The sequence below is a fragment of the Lytechinus pictus genome, chromosome 15 (genome assembly GCF_037042905.1).
Source record: "Lytechinus pictus isolate F3 Inbred chromosome 15, Lp3.0, whole genome shotgun sequence".
In the NCBI taxonomy this organism is placed as follows: Eukaryota; Metazoa; Echinodermata; class Echinoidea; order Temnopleuroida; family Toxopneustidae; genus Lytechinus; species Lytechinus pictus.
Window position 1 is genome coordinate 21,595,228 of NC_087259.1, and position 21,497 is coordinate 21,616,724.

The 21,497-nt window shown below is 37.3% G+C and overlaps 1 protein-coding gene across 1 annotated transcript; it reads right to left on the reverse strand.

Moving 5' to 3' along the window:
* Window position 1: 1 nt before the first annotated feature.
* LOC129277901 (protein spinster homolog 1-like) lies at window positions 2-20,677 on the reverse strand. Its single transcript, XM_064110081.1, has 10 exons — window positions 20,544-20,677; window positions 15,902-16,167; window positions 14,983-15,101; window positions 14,241-14,388; window positions 13,693-13,855; window positions 11,304-11,526; window positions 10,182-10,372; window positions 6,481-6,565; window positions 5,607-5,805; window positions 2-4,536 (listed from the first exon to the last, which is right to left on the reverse strand). The coding sequence occupies exons 2-10, from the start codon at window positions 16,135-16,137 to the stop codon at window positions 4,398-4,400; spliced, it is 1,503 nt and encodes a 500-aa protein (XP_063966151.1). The 5' UTR covers window positions 16,138-16,167; window positions 20,544-20,677; the 3' UTR covers window positions 2-4,397.
* Window positions 20,678-21,497: the final 820 nt, after the last annotated feature.

A 21,497-nucleotide genomic window follows, 5' to 3' on the forward strand; every position in this document is an offset into this window, starting at 1 on the left:
CTGAGGTGGTTCTTTCATTAATCAATTTATTGATTTCTATATATTTGTTGTCATAAATCATATATGCGATTTGCATCAAGCAGTGTTTAAGTTTACATTTGATAAATATTCATTTACATTTGAACCATATTTTAAATACAGTACATAAGAGTGATAGCATAAGAATAGGCTGTAATATTTATTTCTTGAAACAAATTTTATACATCTGCTTATGAACTGCATGGATTTCGATGGGTCCATTCATGACATAATAATTGAATTCCTTAAGTACATGGATTGCATAAACTAATTTTGTGTAATTCATGTCCGGCCTCCTGTATATAGTATATATATAGTATATTTCAATGCTTTATATGGTACACAGGTTTCATAAAACATGAACCATAAATGTTCTGGTTTAGAGTTACCTCATGAGCAATTTTGGTCAAATGACCATTCATTTCTGTAAAAACTGATTAGACCAGGTGACTAGCATAGCACACCAATAAACACACGCTATGAAAGTATTTGTTGCATTTCTACTTTGAATGCATCTGCATGTTATAACAATGAACTTGGCCAACTGTGAAGTATCAGTCGCTAGTGGACGCATTGTTTTTTGTGGATCTAATGAAAAACACAATTCATAAGAATATATGAATAATAAAGAAATCAAAGTTGGTGCATGTCTCATTAAATATGAAACCACCATGTAACTTTTTAGTACAAATGACCTTCTGATTCATGCCTAGAATGGAACCCGAACTGGCTTATAATGAGGGGTCAAGTTGTGCCCTCAAGGGTTGACAACTTTTTCTTAGATAGCACACACCGAGAGTGAAAATATAGAGAAACATTTTATGTATTGTTAAGCCCAAGTGCAGGGAAAAATAAGTATTGATCAGTAAAAATAGCAGTAATATCATGGAATCACTTTGAGGGAGAAATACACTGATTAATGCATGGAGTTAAGTACTCCTAGTGATGAGGACAGTGTCGTTGGCCAATCCGCTAAGGATTGATGTCACAACTTGCATGCATTTATTATGAAATGCACAAATTAACCAGCTATTTTCACACTGAAACTACATTTAAAACCCGATTAGCAATTCCAATTATGATTATTTTATTCAACGTGCTATGAATTCCATCTTAGAATAGGAGAGAATCCTTTTTTCCTCATACAGAAGATTAGTTCTCTTGATAATTCAAAATCATTAGTGTCTATCTCTAGGTAATACGTAATGAATATTTATTTTTGAATACAAAGAAGTAACATTTATTTAATTTGAGTATTCCTATTTTGTCTCATATTACATACACAGAGATGCCAACCGTTACGGATTCGACGTATTTGTTCCGATTTTATTCCTCCAATTACGGTGTTACGGCAACAATAAAAAGGTTACGGAAAAAACAACTACAATACATGTGTATTGCTTTGCTGTGCATGTGTATATATGCGTGTATTGTGTATTGTGCATGTATATGCGTGTATTGTGTATACAGGTATCGTGCATGCAGCGTGTGTGTGGCCAACGGTAAACCAACGGGAGTTTCTCTACTGAGATTTCTATTGCAAGCGCCTCCGCGCGCTGCTGCTGAATACACAGCGAAGTGCGGAGTGCAAGCCGCGCCGCAGTTCATGCATGCACAATGTCAATGGCGATTGACTGTACACATACATGTACATGTAATCATTGGGTGGTTGAGCGTATAAACGATGCTACTTCGCGGGATGTTCCTGAGAAACTCCCATTTGTTCCTGACAAATATGGTAAATATTCCTGACAACCATCCCTTTAGGTTGGCATCTCTGCATACAACCTGTTAAATACAGGAAAATTATATGAATCTGTATAACAATAAATGGTTATAAATCACAAAAAAAGCTATGCAATATGAATCTTTTTTTATTTTTTAGTACCGGTAATCTCTGTTTATATACCCATGTTCATATTACGCAAAAAAAAAAGATACATGAAAGACAAGTTACATTATATTATAATAATGAAAATATAATATCCATGTATAAATAAATCTCTGAAGAGTTATAATTATATTACATGAAAAATTACAAATCCATATAATCATTTCAACACAAACCTAATGCATATATAATTAGGCAGTAAAAGTAATGCTAAATTCACAATATAGAAAAAATTATTTCCTAGAAAAATACAAAAAAATATCTGTAGCAATAGCTTTATACATTTATACATCATTAAATATTAATTGAAATTAGAAAGTAGTATCGAATAAAACATGTTATGAATATTTATTGATAAACCTTGAGAGATAGAACATATATTTCCAAAAGTGGTTTCATATGCCCAAGTACTACGAGTCAGTGAACCCCACCAGAAGTGTTCAAGTTCTGCCATGTTTTAGATATTTAATTATGAAGTCACTTGATAACATATTACATTCGATAAATTTTGTAACTCTGGGCTCACTGAACATTGTAGTTCTGTTGTCTACATTCAACACTCAGCATGAAGGAGTGCATGTTGTGGTGGGGTTCACTAACTTTTGAGCACAACTGTACACATGAAGGTTTTGCGAGAGAAATATCCACATACATGTACAGCTGTATGTGGTATCTCCCATTCTGTTAATTTGGCTTTTCCCAATGCAGTAATAATACACATGCACATGTACCATCTGTATATTCCTGTACTGACCGCACAGAAACGTTGTTGGCACTAACAATGTGCTAACAGAGGCCTTGTTTGGACTATTAACGTGGAAGCGATGCCTAATGTTACAACAATGCATTACTTACACATTGAAATAAATGGTTTGACTTCTCAATCCAAAAGATGTCACTGGGCTTATTTACTGTTGGGCTGACAATGTTTGTGCGGCCAGCACAGGGTTTTAGTCTAGATTGAATGACTTCATAACATTCAGTTTATGTAAACAAAACTTACTAGATATACATCTATGTGTACTGTATTCTTGCAATTAAACATGATTTCAAAATCTTGATATCAAAATAATTCCTCACTATCAGATTAGCTTTAAAATATACATGTATTCAAATGAGGGAAATGGATTGCAAAAATTACAGAAAAATACAAATTTAAGTACATAGTAACATTTGGTCATCACACTCCTTTTCAAGGATATTACAAAGCAGTGATTGAGGATTGTCTGGTTATAATACATTGGCATTAGACGAATTGGAAATAAACCCTACATGTAGACATCGATCATTTAATAGACCTATTTGTTAAGACTACATTTCCATAAAAATTTGAGCCAATAAATTCTATGACATGCATTTCTCTAGGTTCACCAGTAAGTTGATCTTTAAAGAAATGGATCCCAAATAATAATAATAATAATAGCCAATTTTTATATAGCGCTTTTCCCAGAATGGCTCAAAGCGCGTTACAGCTCATTATTACCCCGGTCATTGGATTCATTTCAATCCCGCACGAAAAAGTGCACGATTTCCACTCCCTGGAGAGCATTCCTTGCATTCATCACAGCCTCATTATGGCACTGGCAAATTAAAACATACAATATCTTTCGCATCCTACCTGGTACCCATTTAGCACCTGGGTCAAGAGTGGCAAAGTGTGGATTAACGCCTTGCCAAAGGACGCTAGACCGCTGGACCAAATTCAGGACTAGTCCAGAAACTGGGCCCAGAGAAAAGAATCACACGGGGGCTCGGGGCAATTTAGCCCTAGAAATGATCAAAAGAGAACTGGAATATCTACATTCACAGCAATGTCAAAACTTTTTTAACCTATGTTGCAGTTTAGAAAATGGGTTGTGAAAAAGTAGCCCCCAGAAACTAAGAAATCATTTTTTGTTGCCTGTCTGGACTATTCCTGATGCCCAATAATATCCCTACTTTTGCAGCAAGTTCATTGAAATGGTGCAATGATTACAATTGCGTGTTCCTAAAATGCTGGAGGGTATGATAATAATATTGACATTTTTGTGGCTTTTTTTGGTTGCTTTATTGCTTTATCAAATGTTTTGTACATGTCACCCAAAAAACACAGAATTTGATGGTTACAACACTGAAGAAGACAGAATTTATATTCAAGAAAACTGGGGAAAAGAGGTTTTAAGTTTGAGCAAATCTTGTAGAAACATGCAATTTCTTAATAACGTAATGTTATGTTCCAGCAATTAGATATAGCATTATGCCCCATAACAGACACCCTGATTCTCAATAACAAACAGATACAAGTTTGTGCAAGTTAACTTCAGAACAATGTCTGTGAACATCCATAGAAAATATAGACTTACTTAAATGAAATAATACAGAATAGCATAAAAGTTGAACTAGAAGTACTTCCCTACTCGTACATACAAACAACATGAATATACACGAGTTGTGCTTACAGCAAAGATAAAATAAACATTTTTCTTACCACTGTACATACATAAACCTATCAATCCATCTTTGTATCGTTATCATTTGGATTCGCTACATCCTCGGCTAGGAGCGGACTGGAATCTGGAATGTCAAGTTCTTGCTTGCGTCGAATATCTCTCTTCACAACGAGCATACAGACAGCAAATACGACAGCCCTGAAAGATCAAAACGCAATACAATTGCCAGATTAAGCCAGGGTACTTATGCTGCATTACTGGAAAGCACTAAAGACTTTTGATAAAGTGATGTATAGGCAAGTATAATTATCATTATCAACAATTATAGCGATATAAAACATGCAAATGAGACGTGAGAAAGAGCAACTAAGCACAGTTAAAATGAAAATATCATTTTACAATCGATGCAATCTCTAAAAGAGACAAAATTAATTGGAACCCATCTTCTCATTATTTAAGAAAATTGCTGTGAAATGTATTCTGCTGCTAGAAAGCTAATATCAGAATGTATTACTGGCTGAAAATAATTAACATCATAATAATTTTGAGCCTGATTCTTCATGGGAAATTTGACACCATGCATTCTAAAAATGAATTAGCAATTGACATATTGACTCCTGTATTTGTAATTCACATAAGCTCTATGCTGGGACGACTTGGTTCTAGAAGCTCACAAGCCTTGTCTTTAAATTAATACGGTCCACGATTATACCAGGCGTGTATCCAGCATCAGATCCTACAAAGCGTTTCACGGGCCCTATTGTATGGGGACAATAGTGACTCTATTATGCTTGCGCATGGGCCCATACATTTCTTTGCCATATTTGATGCTGGATACACGAGTGTATACTATTGATTAATGTGGCAATTGAACTTGAAGATTAACTAAACCTTCAGATGATTTTAGCACGGGACCGGCAGGTGCAATATACCAGGTGAACACTTTACTCTTTGACAAATATGTGCATAGGTTGTGCCTCTACTATACAGACAAATAGTGTATTGGTTCAAAAATGTATAGGTTGTGCCTCTCCCATATACAGGACAACATTTGCATCCTTATCTGACTGCATTCACACCTGCACTGAATACAGCAGTGAAGCATGCTTACACGCAAATTCAAATCCATCAGTTTTTTTTATTAGACAACTGTCGGCAAGAGCGGGACTCAAAACCACCCAAGCTGCAATCTTATGATCTTATAAAAAAAACAGGCGCCCTAACCGACTGAGCCACGCCCCCTTCAACGTCTCCATAATTCTACTTACGCCAACAGATAGCAGCCTGGGTAGAGTATGTACAAGGCTGTGCGGAGGCTGGTAACCTGTTCAATAGGGGGTACTAAGAGGGGCATGTTACCACCGATGTTACTGATGATGAAGAAGTAGTAAGCGATGGCCGTCGTTCTGATGTTTGACGGGACCAGTTCTATCACGACGGCTAGCGTCACGCTGACCCACATTTCTCCTGCAAGGAAGAAGACAATCATGGATGATAAGCTTTCGTACATTGGCTGCTCTCATGAACAAAATTTTTAGTTTAGATTCCTATCAATCATGATTCAGGATTATGTCTTTAATATAAAAACAATTCTGCAAAAGGATGTTCATTCAACTTTAAGACAAAATGAAGAAATCATGCTATGATAGTAAGTATGGCCTATGTTTGATATCATAAGGCATTTTTGTTCTGTGTGGTAATTAATTGCCATTGTTGAATGCAATATCTTGAGTGTAAATAGTGACTGTTAAAATGAAAAGTTCACATGATAGGACAGGCATAATTTCCTCACATCATTTGGTAAAATGAACAATAAGATGTAAAACAGGCACGCTAACAAAACATTGGTAACATAATGACATTGCCCATGTCAAAACAAACCTCAATAAAAAAACCTTCAGTTTTCCTGGAATCTGACTTAAAGCTCTATTGATTTACCCTTATTCTTCCTTGCACCTTGGATTCATCATTCAGTGAAACATATCTTTGATTTTTTTCACACCCACAATGATTGCTGTGAAGGAAAATATATTGTTGACACGCAATGGAGACTAGGCCTCTAATGATAATGAACATTGATGGCTCAAATATTTTTAAAACACTGCAATTGCCCAGTAAGTTTGGGACCCTTGACATACTTACCAATGATGTAGGTAGGTATTTGACAAACAAACGCCCATGGTGGCTCGAAGAATAGGGTACCAGCGGCAAAAGGAGCAGCTAATGTCTGATTACATTATTCAAATAAGAAAAAAAAGAGAATAGTGAGCTGAAATGCAAAACTGAAGAGAAATTGTGAATAAATATTGTAGTAATCATGGTGCTCAATTATTGAGAATAGGACTATCAATGGAAATTCACATATAAAACCACATTACGCTTTTATAGTTTAAGGACGTTCCACAGTTAAAATGAAGTCCATGTCATTTTCACAAAATTTTGCGGAGAGTTACTTTGGTATCTATGCATTATTAAAATGCAAAAAATAATATAGGTTCATGTGCTTATTTTTTTTCTACGGGTCTTCAAAGTCGCCGTATTTGAATGATATGAAATGTTGCGCAATCAAGAGAATTATGCCTCTCTTAGACCTCACGAATTCACCAAATGAGTTTAAGTAATCTTTACTCAGTGGATAACGCATCAAACTTCATCAAACTTTCAGAATATGTAACCCAGTAGATACGAAAGTAAGAAAAAATATTTTAATTGGTAAAACTATATCTATTTGGAGTCAGCAGCGCCCTCATTTGGCAAAAATGGTGCAAAAACTCGGAAAAAACAAATCTTCAAAGACGTGAATCTATTCAAAAATTAAAAAAGTATTTTTTAAGCTGCACTTTTTTCAAAATCCATGTCATTTTCATCAAATTCGGCTAAATTGTAGAGGAATGCATATCGAAGGTGTAGGAAAGTTAATAATGTGGGGTCCATGTGCTCGTTTTTTAACTATGAGTGTCCAAAGTGATGCGAGTTGGCTTGAAAATCGCCTAAAATGCGCCGAAAACGTGCAAAAAGCCAATAATACCGTCTAAAATGCGAATGGTTCCCGTATTTCGCTCCCAAACATTCAAAATCCATGTCATTTTCATCAAACTCTCTAAATTTGTAGAGGAATATATTACAAAGCCGTTAAAATATTAAAAATATTGGGTCCATGTGCTCGTTTTTTAATTATCAGGGTCCAAACTGTTGCGAGTTGGTTTGAAATTCGCCTAAAGTGCGCCGAATTCGCCGAAAACGTGCAAAAGTCTAATAATACCGTCTAAAATGCGAATGGTCCCGTATTTCGCTCCCAAACATTCAAAATCCATGTCATTTTCATCATACTCTTTAAATTTGTAGAGGAATATATTCTAAAGCCGTTAAAATATTAAAAATATAGGATCCATGTGCTCGTTTTTTAGTTATCAGTGTCCAAACTGTTGCGAGTTGGCCTGAAAATCGCCTAAAGTGCGCCGAATTCGCCGAAAACGTGCAAAAGTCTAATAATACCGTCTAAAATGCGAATGGTCCCGTATTTCACTCCCAAACATTCAAAATCCATGTCATTTTCATCATACTCTCTAGATTTGTAGAGGAATATATTCTGAAGACGTTGAAATATTAAAAATATGGGGTCCATGTGCTCGTTTTTAAACTATCAGTGTCCAAAATGTTGCGAGTTGGCTTGAAACAGCCCAAAATGCGCCGAAAACAAGTAAAAGTCTGATAATACCGTCCAAAATGTCTAAAATATGAATAGTTCCGTAGTTCTGCTCCCAAACATTGAAAATCCATGTCATTTTCATCATACTCTCTAGATTTGTAGAGGAATATATTCTGAAGACGTTGAAATATTAAAAATATGGGGTCCATGTGCTCGTTTTTAAACTATCAGTGTCTAAACTGTTGCGAGTTGGCTTGAAACAGCCCAAAATGCGCTGAAAACAAGCAAAAGTCTGTTGATATACCGTCTAAAATGCGAGTACTTCCGCAGTCTTGCTCTCAAACATTGAAAATCCATGTCATTTTCATCATACTTTGCACAAAGATACTTTAGCACCTGAATATTCCAAATGTACAAAAATTAACATGGGTCCATGTGCTTGATTTTTTGCTATAGAGCTTCAAAGTTAACCCAAAATGGATGAAGTTCTTAAGAATTGTGCATCCAAAAGTATTTGGCATATTTAGACCTCACGAGATCACAACAATGAATTTAAAGCTATATTACTCAGTCAAAATCCATGAAGATTTCATCCAATTTTGTAATATGATTAATAATTGTATCCGTATGATGGATAATTTATTTATATTGCTGTCAATTGTCTGCTCATTAAAGTTTAACAACACTCTCAGTTCTCAGAAATTGCGGGAAAGATACTCACCGTCAAACATTTCAAATTTCAATAAAAAACTTGAGAAGTAAAAGAAAGGCTGCACTTTAGTCAAAACCCATGTCATTTTCACCAAACTTTGCAAAGTTGTAGAGGAAAGTATACCGAAGAGGTGCAAACATAAAAAAAAATATGAGTTCATGTGCTTGTTTTCAAACTATCAGCACTCTTATTAGAGCAAATTTGCTTCTTAAAACACCCGAAAACGCGCCAAAAGCTTTGTATCTATGTGAGGAAAAATTCCGAACCACTTTTCCATTTATTCAAACTCGGGGTCATAGTCATCATACTTTGCACCACTACAGAGAAACTATTTTGAAATATATATTATAGGAATAAAAAAAATGGTCCATGGAATAATTCTAGTTTATTAGCTTCATAAAATAACACATCAGATCTGAAGTTAGTGCAGATAAGGAGAAAAATCAGCTCACATTACTTACAGCTGGTTAACCAGTTCATCATTGTGACGTCAGCGCGCAGAGTGTAAAATATGCGCAGATCATGATGCGCACAAACATAACTGTGGAACGTCCTTAATATGTCAAAATGAAATCACACACACACACACAAATATGAAACAGTGGAAATCTAGCAAAAAGTGAAGTAAACTATCAATATATTGGATATAAGGCTACCTGGTTTTGGTTCTTTCCATTCAATAATTTCTGTGATTATGAAATGATTTTGATGACTAAGGATCATCTTATTCTAAACTCATATTTCATATCTACATGTATTGTTCCTTTGCAATGCTCATTTTGAAATATCAATGGCCTAAATTCAGATAAGTTTTATCCATGGTTGAGATACAAACCTCAGTAAAAAAAAAAAAAGTTTACTCAATTGTGCATTGATAAGCCCAGAATTCATAGGAAATATAAGATTAGATCTGGGGAGTGTTTCATCAACATTTTCATCCGACAAGTTGTCAGATCTGACATCTTTCTCTGATGTTGATTGGCTGAGAGGTACTGTTACTAAGGTAACTGTCGGATGAAATGGGACTTGTCGGATAAAACGTCCGACAAGTCCTTTTATGAAACGCCCCCCTGATTCCATGAGCACATTAATAGAATGCAGAAGGGTTTAAACCATGATTCTAAACAAACTTCTTATGTCAGGGGCCGCGGAACGGTTTTCAAAGTGGGGGGGCTGACCATGCAAAAAATCACAATCGTATGGTCATTTTTGCGTTTTTGTACACGGTTTTGGAAAGCCCCCCCCAGCCCCCCCGGTTCCGCGGCCCCTGTATGTAATTATGGGCTAATAACGCTAACAGACTGGGCTATTTTGAAGCCTGAGAAGCAACCGGCACACGTTTTAACCATGGCATAATCTACAAAGTTGTGAGATCAAATTATATGAAAATCTCATTACTAATTAAGAATGTGTAAAATCAAATCCAATTAACTAATTCCAAGTCTTAGCAGGATTAAAATTAACAAGGCTTCATAAACTTACTAGACTTGCGATCAAGACCCATATCCTGGCGTACGGTCCCCATTTGACCACTCTATCGGATATAAATCCTCCGAAGACCACTGCAATGCTGCCCCCTACCAGCGGGATCCATGATAGCCATTGTCCTGTGCTGACTTCAGGGTAATAAGTTGTAAAGTAAAGCTGGGTGTTGTAACCCCATACATAGCCAGCTGAAAGACAGAAATAATGTAATTTTTTTATATCTGCATCTTTTTTTATGAACAAAATAACAAAGAAAATACAATAAGAAGAGTATACATTAAAGCAAGTAATAAGCAGAATATTCAACAAGCAAAACAATGAACAAAGTTGCTATTTTTATGATATATTGATTGAACAAGGTTGCAGGGGTTGCCACTGTAAGCATATCTTGACTGTGTGACAAGCCTGAAAAGCAATCCAAAAATTATGTCATATCAACTGCCTTAATGGAAGAGTGCAGGTGCATAATATATTTTTTGTATTTTTTTAAATAGATTTCAAGGAGTGTACCATACATCTGGATCCTGTTTCATTCACACTTGTTATAATAAGAAATGCACAATTTTTATAACAAGTTTACTATTGGCCAATCAAATTGAGTGAATTCAGTAGCACTAAACTGTTATTGAAACTTTGCTACTGTGAAAAGTTTTTTACTTTTATACAGAGGGTACCTCAGGAGAGCTCTTTTTTGTCATTTGAGTTTTCAGATCTGACGACTTTCTTTCGTTTTTATTGGCTAAGGGGCACTGTTACTATGGTAATTTTCAGATAAAACTGCTAACAAGTTTGTTCATGAAACCCTTCCAAGATGTCTGACTTTTACTGTGGAGGGGTGTGAGTGATCACTGATGAAAAGGGGTGAAAAAAAGCTGATAGGTGCTGAATTTTAATGAGCTTCCATACTCTTGTAAAGAGGAAGCTACAATATGTTGACATTAGGCGAAAGATCAAAGCTAAAAATTGCTCAAATCAGCTACAAAGCTGAACTCTTACACGCCTGATTACGATAAATGTATGATGAAACACTTCCCGGGGACAAGGGAGTTCCTGTATTTGCTCATTACATAGGATTCCATCATATGATACGGGATTACACAAAGTGGACATTACACTGACCTCCATTCCTAATGGAACCAGCAAGACACAGGATCAGTAAGGAGGGACTACAGAAGCAGGCCATCACCATCTTTAACTTCTGCAGACCGGTGACCTCGTAAGACTCTGACCTCTCCTGCAGCGTTGCATTTTTCGTTCTCACTGGCTCTTTGACGGTGAAGGCTAGAAGGGCCGCTACCAGGAACCCAGGTATACCAGCTATCCAAAACACCCAACGCCAACCCTGAGTAAAAGAACACATTCTGGTAAGATCTTAACCAAGGTATCCCCCAATCCAGAACACCCAATGCCAACCATGAGAAAAATAATACATTCTGGTAAGATCTTAACCCAGGTATCCCCTAATCAAGAACACCAAATGCCAACCCTGAGAAAATGAACACATTCTAGTAAGATCTTAACCCAGGTACATGTATCCCAGCAATCAAGAACATCAAATGCCAACCCTGAGAAAAAGAACACATTCTGGTAAGATCTTAACCCAGGTATACCCCCAATCCAGTACACCCAACGTCAACCCCGAGAAAATGAACACATTCTGGTAAGATCTTAACCCAAGTATACCCCCAATCCAAAACACCCAATACCGACCCTGAGAAAAAGAACACATTCTGGTAAGATCTTAACCCAAGTATACCCCCAATCCAGTTCACCCAACGTCAACCCCGAGAAAATGAATACATTCTGGTAAGATCTTAACCCAAGTATACCCCCAATCCAAAACACCCAATGCCAACCCTGAGAAAAAGAACACATTCTGGTAAGATCTTAACCCAAGTATACCCCCAATCCAAAACACCCAATGCCAACCCTGAGAAAAAGAACACATACTGGTAAGATCTTAACCCAAGTATACCCCCAATCCAGAACTCCCAATGCCAACCCTGAGAAAAAGAACACATTCTGGTAAGATCTTAACCCAGGTATACCCCCAATCCAGTACACCCAATGCCAACCATGAGAAAAAGAATACATTCTGGTAAGATCTTAACCAAGGTATCCCCTTATCCAGAACACCCAATGACAACCATGAGAAAAAGAATACATTCTGGTAAGATCTTAACCCAGGTATCCCCCAATCCAGAACACCCAATGCCAACCCTGAGGAAAAGAACACATTCAGGTAAGATCTTAACCCAAGTATACCCCCAATCCAGAACACCCAACGCCAACCCTGAGAAAAAGAACACATTTTGGTAAGATCTTAACCCAGGTACATGTATCCCAGCAATCCAGAACATCAAATGTCAACTCAAAGAAAATGAACACATTCTGGTAAAACCCCCGTCACACTAGAGGCGGAATGAGCCGGAATGCCGTCGGAATGAAAATTCTTGGTACATTCCTGGATATTTGAAGCGCATTCTAAAAATTCTGACTGCATTCTGAGTGCATTCCAGACATTCGGGTCCATTCTTGTGACCGGCCCGAATGTTTTGCTCATGTTCAAAACTTTCGAAGTGCATTCGAAGTGGAGAAATGTCGAACGACATTCGAAGTGCATTCTGACTGCTCTCTGACTGCATTCTAAATATTCTTGCTGCATTCTAACAGCATTCTTAATATTCTTCCTGTGTTCCGACTGTATTCGAGCTGCATTCGACAGTCGATACACCCGGAATGTGCAAGAATCATTAGAGGCAGGATCAAAGGACGTTCTAAGTATTCGAACGACATTTTTGAAAAAGTAGTGAAAATTTCAAATTCCCTCCCGAATGTGGCACGAATTTAGAAAGTTCTTCATTCCGGCTGGGTCTGCTCGATTCCTGCTGATTCCGAATAAGTGTGACGGGGGTATAAGATCTTAACTCAAGTATACCCCCAATCAAGAACATCTAATGCCAACCCACTGAAATTGGTGTAATTGGCCTGGTTTCAAACAGTAGGCCTATAGAACCAGGCCATATTACATTTGATGGGCTATTAAATACTGAAACATCACTTTTCTCTATATTAATTTTTATTCAAACCTATCCTTTTTCATTATTAGTAACAATTTCTGTATATTAACCCTCAAAGTGACATTAGACAAAGTAGCTATCATGGCTAAACCCACTTGATCTGATATCAATTTGGTCTAATTACCATTCTGTCAACACATCACTTGTTCTCATACCATGCCCAGATAATCTGAATTTCATTTCATCTACTTATTATTTTTGACTTTGTCCAAATAAATTTTTTTTCACAAACAGCTGATCTGATCGACTTCTAGTACCAGGTAATTGATGTTAAACAAAATGAAGACTATACAATATAAGACAAATGGTTTCAGGGTCACGTGTCATTTAATAGACAAGCTTGGATTAGACCATTGGGTTGAGACCAATGGAAAGTAAGCCAAGTAGGTGAAGACCAAGTGGCAACTGACCCTCTGAACCCCTCTTACCTGTCCATTTATGTTTGCTGCCGTTATAAAATCCCCGAGAGCATAGGACAAGCTGTAACCCGCATAGATACCAATGTTGTAACCACCAAGTGCTATCCCACGGACGCTCGCTGCAAAATAATCAGCAATAAGACTGGAAGCAAACGGTGTACAGCCGGCTTCTCTGTATTGAAAGAAAACAAAAGAGAAAGTGCTAGTTTTACACAAAGGTCTAGAGTTAAAATATCACACAAGTGAGCTCATGAAAAGGTTGGGCTTGCAAGAATCGGATGTGGGAGTAATAGAGAGGAGCAGTTCGAGATGGATGAGCCAGGTATTGAGGAGGGAAGATGGTGAACCTGTGAAAGTAGCTAGGATCTGAGAGCAACAGGGAAATGCTGACTGAAATACACAATGATGATGCTAAACTATTTCCATGATTTCCAGATTACAAAAAAATTGAAAAATAACTACATGTATATGAATGCTCCAGTACAGAGTCAAAGTGTGCACAGGTCTCCACCATATCACAAATATCACAGTGAAACTGCCTTGAACTGCCCACTTACCCAAATCCCAATCCAAATCTTAGAATGACGAGATGCCAGTATTCTGTAGCAAACCCAGTAAGAAGCGTCATCAGACTCCAGAAGGCCAAGCAGATAGCAAGAAGAAATTTACGATTGGTAATATCAGCCAAATATCCAAGTCCAATGCCTGGAATTATAGACAGAAAAGGTCAAATAATGAATGACTTCATAAGCAGTTCCCCATTTCGTTTTGATTTTTGCCTTTGCTTATAAATAATTCATGTTGCAAACTTTTAAAATTATGAATAAAATAAATGCAATTTGAATCAAATTAAACTATATATTATTAGTCCAGTCTTTTGATTTGACAATGAGAGCAGGAGAAAAGATTTCCACAGACTATGACTTGTGCCAGGTACTAACCTTTGGCATGATAATTTCACGGCTTTCCTCAAGCACTGACTTTCTGAAAAACTATGCAATTAATTATAATAATAATAATAATAGGCATTTATATAGCGCCATCTATCTAGAAATACTCTATTCCGAGGCGCGTTGTTATTATTATTACCCCGGCTTTAGCTCGAGCTGCCTTTCACCGCTCATGCATTCAAGGAATTAATCCTGCCGGGTACCCATTCACCTCACCTGGGTCGAGTGCAGCACAATGTGGATAAATTTCTTGCTGAAGGAAATTACGCCATGGCTGGGATTGCCTTTGCTTCAACGAGGCCCACCAAAAGGTTACATGTATACCATCAACATATTAAATTCGACATACCTGCGAATGTGTAAATAACAATGAAGATAGGTCCAGCTAAAATCTGGTACTGAAAGCCACCTCCAGTCCTATCATAATAACATACTTCTGTATTGTTGGGACCAAGGTACGAATTACACCTGCACATTGAAATGAGAAAAAAAAATGTGAGCACTGTTTGATAACAATTGTTAGCACTGACCAGAAATTCAGCAATAACAATTAACAGAATGTGACAAAAATATGACATATATTAATGTAAACCTCTTGTCTGACATCTTGAAGAGCAAATGTTTTCCCAACATACACTACATTTTTGTAGTAATTTGAACAATTAATCATATTAAATTGGATCGCATTGTCTTACAACTTTGTGTTTATTATTTGTACCAACCTTAAGCATGTTAAAGCCTATCTTTAGTTTTAATAAATCCAACCCCTGAGAGTGTACATGTATGTAACTACTCTAATTCATTACAAGATTATATAAATGTATGCGTCTAATATGATGTAAAGGATAAAAAATAAAAAATGTCTTTTACTGGATAAATTAAACATTTTTATATCAAAATTATTTCAATCGAGCGCCAAATCAAAATAAAATATCTGCATATTCATATCTTGTGTCTATAGAACACCTTCTCAAGCATGGAATGGGCTGAAAATTTCAGAATATGATTTCTGTCTGTAGCTTTCTAATATCCAATCAGTAAATTTGTAAAATAAGTGCTCAAAGTTCTCTTTAAATAAAATTTAAAAAGCTTACTAAGAGAGGGTGCTTGATGCTAAATTTAAACTATAACAGCTTCAGAAGAAAGATCAAGTGACCATTAAACCTCAGGTAATATTGGAATGTTCGATGATACTTGTTTACAAATCACATGGGTGACCTTCTCTCTAGATTTGACCAAGCATTAATACTAAAATCGTCTCAACTTACTGTGTTTTTGTAGCATTTTTGGGACAGCCATCCTTGCCTATCTCTTCCTTGGAGACATTCTTTAGTTCCAGACACCCAAAATCACCATAGCCTATCTCCTGAGCCATGGGTTGTGTACAGATGGCCAGAGCATAACGGTCAAGCTGGTTCAATAGGTAGGTGACCAGCAGAATTAAGAGGACATACAGGGCATAGGCACCTTTGCGATCAAAGCGGAACTCTGAACTGGTAGCCATTATGATGGCTATTAGTGCCGTTTACTGGATCTGACGGAGAGAATTGTGAAACAAACACACACACAGAAAAAATAAATAAACCACAACATCTTTGGTTTATAATACAGGGCTGATCATAGTTAAATAAAGTAAACAATATAGATCTGTACAATTTGAATAAGGTTAAATCAAATGTGTATACATGTAAGTTCAGCAGTTTTTCCCTGAACTTTAAGATTGGTACGGTTCAGGCAGGGTTTGGCAATTCTTGACTGAAAAATAAAAAATCTTGAACAGATTGGAAGCATAGAGCAACATGAGCATTTGATTTCTTGAATAATAAATATTCATGAACTAGCTTTCCTTGTTTTCAAAATTGGTTACAATAGATCTACATAAAAAATCAAGCATTGATCAACTAGACCAGTACAAAAGAAAATAAGTCAATTGTCCTACAATGCCAAGTAAACTTCATCACATCATGACCCTGATCACTTGTTCACTGCAACCACCTGCCTGTGGTGTACATGTAACTGCAACATAACGAAAGGCAATTAAAATATATTTGAACATGTTAGAATTTCAAAACAATTTTAAAACATGTCCTGATCGTTCATTCATTAATCTGAGATGTTTGTGATTTCTGTTCTCTTTCATATTCCTTTCCGCCGTTGACAGAATAGTGCGTCATTTATATTTCCCAGAGAGTTTATAACGAAAGGTATATAAAATATATTTCAACTTGTTAGCACCTCAGAACAATTTTAAGACATTCCCAATCCATTGTCAGTAATCTGAGACGTAAGTGACTTCTGTTTTATTTTATTTTACTTTCTGCCTTTGTCAGAGTAATACATCATTAAGGCCTACTTCTTTTCGGAGTTCATAACGAAAGTCATTGAAAATATATTTTAACTCGTACAGCAAGGCTCCACATTAACTTTTTTTGGTGGTGGCCCGTTCGGGCCACCAAAACCTTCAAATAATTTTTTTTGGTGGCCCGATATTAAAGTTTGGTGGCCCGAAAAATATAAAGAAAAACATTAAAAATGAATAAATGGGTATAAATGGTTTAACCACTGTCCAAAAAAATGAAAGAAAATAATAAAAGGGCAAAAAAAAGTGTTAGAAAATTCCTTCCCTAAATTTGCCAAAATGTTGGAAAAATTCACATTTCATATTAATGAAATGCCTTCCCAAAGTATTTACTTTCTCAAGAGTTGTTTAAGAAGTCATTTATAAACAAGAAAGAAAGAAACTGTCTGTTTATTTTTGGCTAGAAAAGACCGGAAAAGACACAGCTTCGAAAGAAACCAAGTAACAACATACATACAAATGCACATGTGGGACTGTGATGTACTCACCTATGTGTTTTTATGTGTATTATTTTCATTTGGAAATCGGTCTTTTTGAGTCAAAAGAGAGGTCATGATTCCTCTTTTTAATGCTTGCAAATAATCAGAATACACCAGATTTTAGCAAAAAGGTCTGTAGAAGGGCATTTCATTGGTGTAAAATGTGACTTTGACTTGGATTTTCACAGTTCTGTGGAAGATTTCTTAGCAGCAACATTTCGTATTGCAGCTCCCTGAGTCTGAATAGGCTGCTAACGCGCGCACAGCTGCTTCAAGCATGCAAAGCTCACGCCAGCCGGCCGGCACGGCCGGCTGGATTAAAGCTACTTAATGCTATAGCGGTAGGCCAACTTTGTGTGTGTGTTTGTGTGTAGATCAACAAAAAGGGCGCATGACAAACTGGCTTGCAATTTGAACTGTAGAAAGTTGATAAATGCGTGCAAAATGGGGAGAAAAATTGCGCTATTCTGAAAATTATTGGTTGCCCGATTCGGGCCACCAAAACTTAATATTTTTTCAATAATGATTGCCCGAGGTGAATTTCTGGTGGCCCCGGGCCACTGCTAATGTCGAGCCTTGCGTACAGGACCTCAAAACAATTTTAATATTAGTTCGTAACAAAAGTCATTTAAAATATATATTTAAACTCGTACAGGATTATCAAAACAATTTTAATACATTCCCAATCAATCGTTCATTAATCTGAGATATTTGTCATTTTTGTGACTTCTAGGCGCTAGTGTAGTTTCGCACCTCCCCGTTTAATGGTTTTCAAACATGTACAATCTCACCCTAAATAATTCACAACCTATAATACTTGCATCTGAGCCTCCAAAGTCCAGTAGAAGTTGAATATTTGCCGTTTTGACACTTTTTTTTACAAAGTTTTACACCTATTTCGGAATCACTCGGTCGCTTGAAGCTTAGCCTCTTGTCGAGGCCCTGTCGGCTGCTTTCCGAGCGAACATGGCAAAGCACGGGAGAGAGCGAAGCAGAGCGCCGCGAGACAGGGCCTCTGGACATCTGTACCGAATTTCACCGACTTTCTTTTGTTTTTTATTGTTTTTACCAATTCACCGACCAAAAACTGGTCGGTGAAAATCATCCAATGAGAGCGCGAGCTGCTATGACGTCATATTAAATATTCATGAGCTCCTCTTGAATGGCGACCCTTGGATTCTTGGCGAAGAGTGACGACGAAATATCAATGAGCACTGAATATGCCTCTAAAACGCTGAATATTGACCGATTTAAGGATTTGCAAGTCGATGAAATTAACTCTGCACTGAAAGGACGAGATGTCTTTGTAAATCTACCCACAGGATATGGAAAAAATGTAATATTTCATGCGATTCCACCGGTCGATCCGGGGCGTCGATTATCGATCTCTGCTGTGCAGTGCAGTGAGGGAAGCTGGGGTGGAGTTGCTGGGAGTTGACTCGAGTCTGACCAGCGGCTGAGCAGTATCTCCCGGGAAGTTTCGGGGCGGTGATGGGTCTGTTACGGCCAGTAGTAATAGTAGTATTAGTAGTATAGTAGTAGTAGTAGTAGTACCACTACTTGTAGCATTTTGCTGGTTATATCCCCTTTCGTGTCCCGCAATTAAATTAATCCCCTGCAGAATAGTGGACTACTATATAGTATTCCGAACCCAAGACGAAACAGCTCTGACATTTCATTGGTTTACTCGGTGACCGGTAATATCATGACTCATGTATATTCATTAGGAAGACGTTCCTCATGAATATATAATTCAGTTCAGATGTCAAGAGGCCCTGGCTCGCGCCAGGCCTAATTCGCTTCGCGAATTAGGAAAGCCCTCGCTTCGCTCGGGAAGCAGCCGCCAGGGCCTCGACAAGAGGCTACTTGAAGCTCAGCGCTGCACATAAGCAGTCGGTACGCGTACAGTACGTACCACCTAGTGAAGTGCAAGAAGAGCGAGTTTTTCTATGGTATCTTCAAAAAGATTTTTTTCCCCTCTTTCAGCTTGCACCAAGTATTACGGTAGTGGTTGTGCAGAGTGGTTGATGTTTGTTGTGTGAATGTGTGTGTGGGGTGTGCGTGTGTGTTTCACATTTCTTATTTCATTCAAAAAATCACACACACGCACACCCCACACACATTACTGCACAACCACTACCGTAATACTTGGTGCAAGCTGAAAGAGGGGAAAAAATCTTTTTGAAGATACCATAGAAAAACTCGCTCTTCTTGCACTTCGTCTTTCGGATGGTGACGTTAAAGGTCGGTCCCAGACGTAAATAATCATATCTGATTGATACACGTCTGACAAAACTCAAATACACACACACACTTCACTAGGTGGTACGTACTGTACGCGTACCGACTGCTTATGTGCAGCGCTGAGCTTGATCAAGCGACCGAGTGATTCCGAAATAGGTGTAAAACTTTGTAAAAAAAGTGTCAAAACGGCAAATATTCAACTTCTACTGGACTTTGGAGGCTCAGATGCAAGTATTTTAGGTTGTGAATTATTTAGGGTGAGATTGTACATGTTTGAAAACCATTAAACGGGGAGGTGCGAAACTACACTAGCGCCGACTTCTATTCTGTTTTTTTCTATTCCGCCGTTGTCAGAATAATGCAGCATCAGCTTGCAGCATGCAGCTTGGCCTATTTGGCCTGGCCCTGGCCCCTTGGCTGGTTTCACAGTAATTATGATATAGGAATCTAGACTGAAATAGTCAGTGACTAAACAGTCTAAATTGTGCTTGAGAGACCTTACATTTGCGAAGAATTATTGGCAGAGAAATTCTCTCAAAGTTGCGAAACTGCATTAGAGCCCAAACACAATTCTTTTCAACCCGATATTTTTATACACACGCAATTTCGCTACATACATTTCAGTATCAAGCGAACACAATTCCGTGTTGCAGCAATTCAAATTGTACAGTAGCTAAATTCCCCATTATATGGGTACAGCTTGGCATTCGTTGTGCGATTGGTGCGAGTTTGCATTAGCAAAAAATTATGCAAGGTCCAGTAATTATTAGAGTCTACTGGTTCTTTGTCACAGTTTTACAATAAGACCATCAAAGCAATTATACTCACATCTATATTTTCCCAGATGCACAAAAGTTGCCACCTTTAAATTATAGTCGAGATCTATTTTAAATTGTCTGGGCTGGGTTTGTTCTGTCTGTGTTGTTCGCCTCCGGTGATCAGCTGACCTTCTTGCAGTACACGGCCACGCACGTGATTAGATTGTTATGCAAACCTGCAAACTCGATCGTAGGGGGGGGGGTCAGTCTCAGGATCAGTTACAAAGAGAGAGGGGCGAGGGGGCGAGGAGGTCAACCAGTCAAGATTAAAAGGAAATTACAATTTTAAGTGATTACTGTATATGCGTGTCCCGATGTGTGTTTATCTGAGAGAGATCGATCGATCATATCGAAGGCTTTATATATGCACCCCTCGATCCTCCCCAAAATAAAGGGGGGGGGGGGGTCGATCATTCCTAGTTTGCAGAAACTTTGATCAGCAAGTGTGTCTCCACGCAAAGACGAGCGCATACAAAACTTGCTGTTTGAGAGAGGTCCGTGAAGTTAGTTACTTATTCCTTATTCCTTATTCCTTATTCAAAATGTGAAGTTAGTTACTTATTCCTTATTCCTTATTCCTTATTCAAAATGTGAAGTTAGTTACTTATTCCTTATTCCTTATTCTTTATTCAAAATGTGAAGTTAGTTACTTATTCCTTATTCGAAATATGCAGTTACTTATTCGAAATACGCAGTTACTTATTCGAAAAACGTAGTTACTTATTCGAAATACGCAGTTACTTATTCGACATATGCAGTTACTTATTCGAAATACGCAGCTACTTATTCGAAATACGTAGTTACTTATTCGAAAAACGTAGTTACTTATTCGAAATATGCAGTTACTTATTCGAATTACGTAGTTACTTATTCGAAAAACGTAGTTACTTATTCGAAATATGCAGTTACTTATTCGAATTACGTAGTTACTTATTCGAAAAACGTAGTTATTCAAATACGTAGT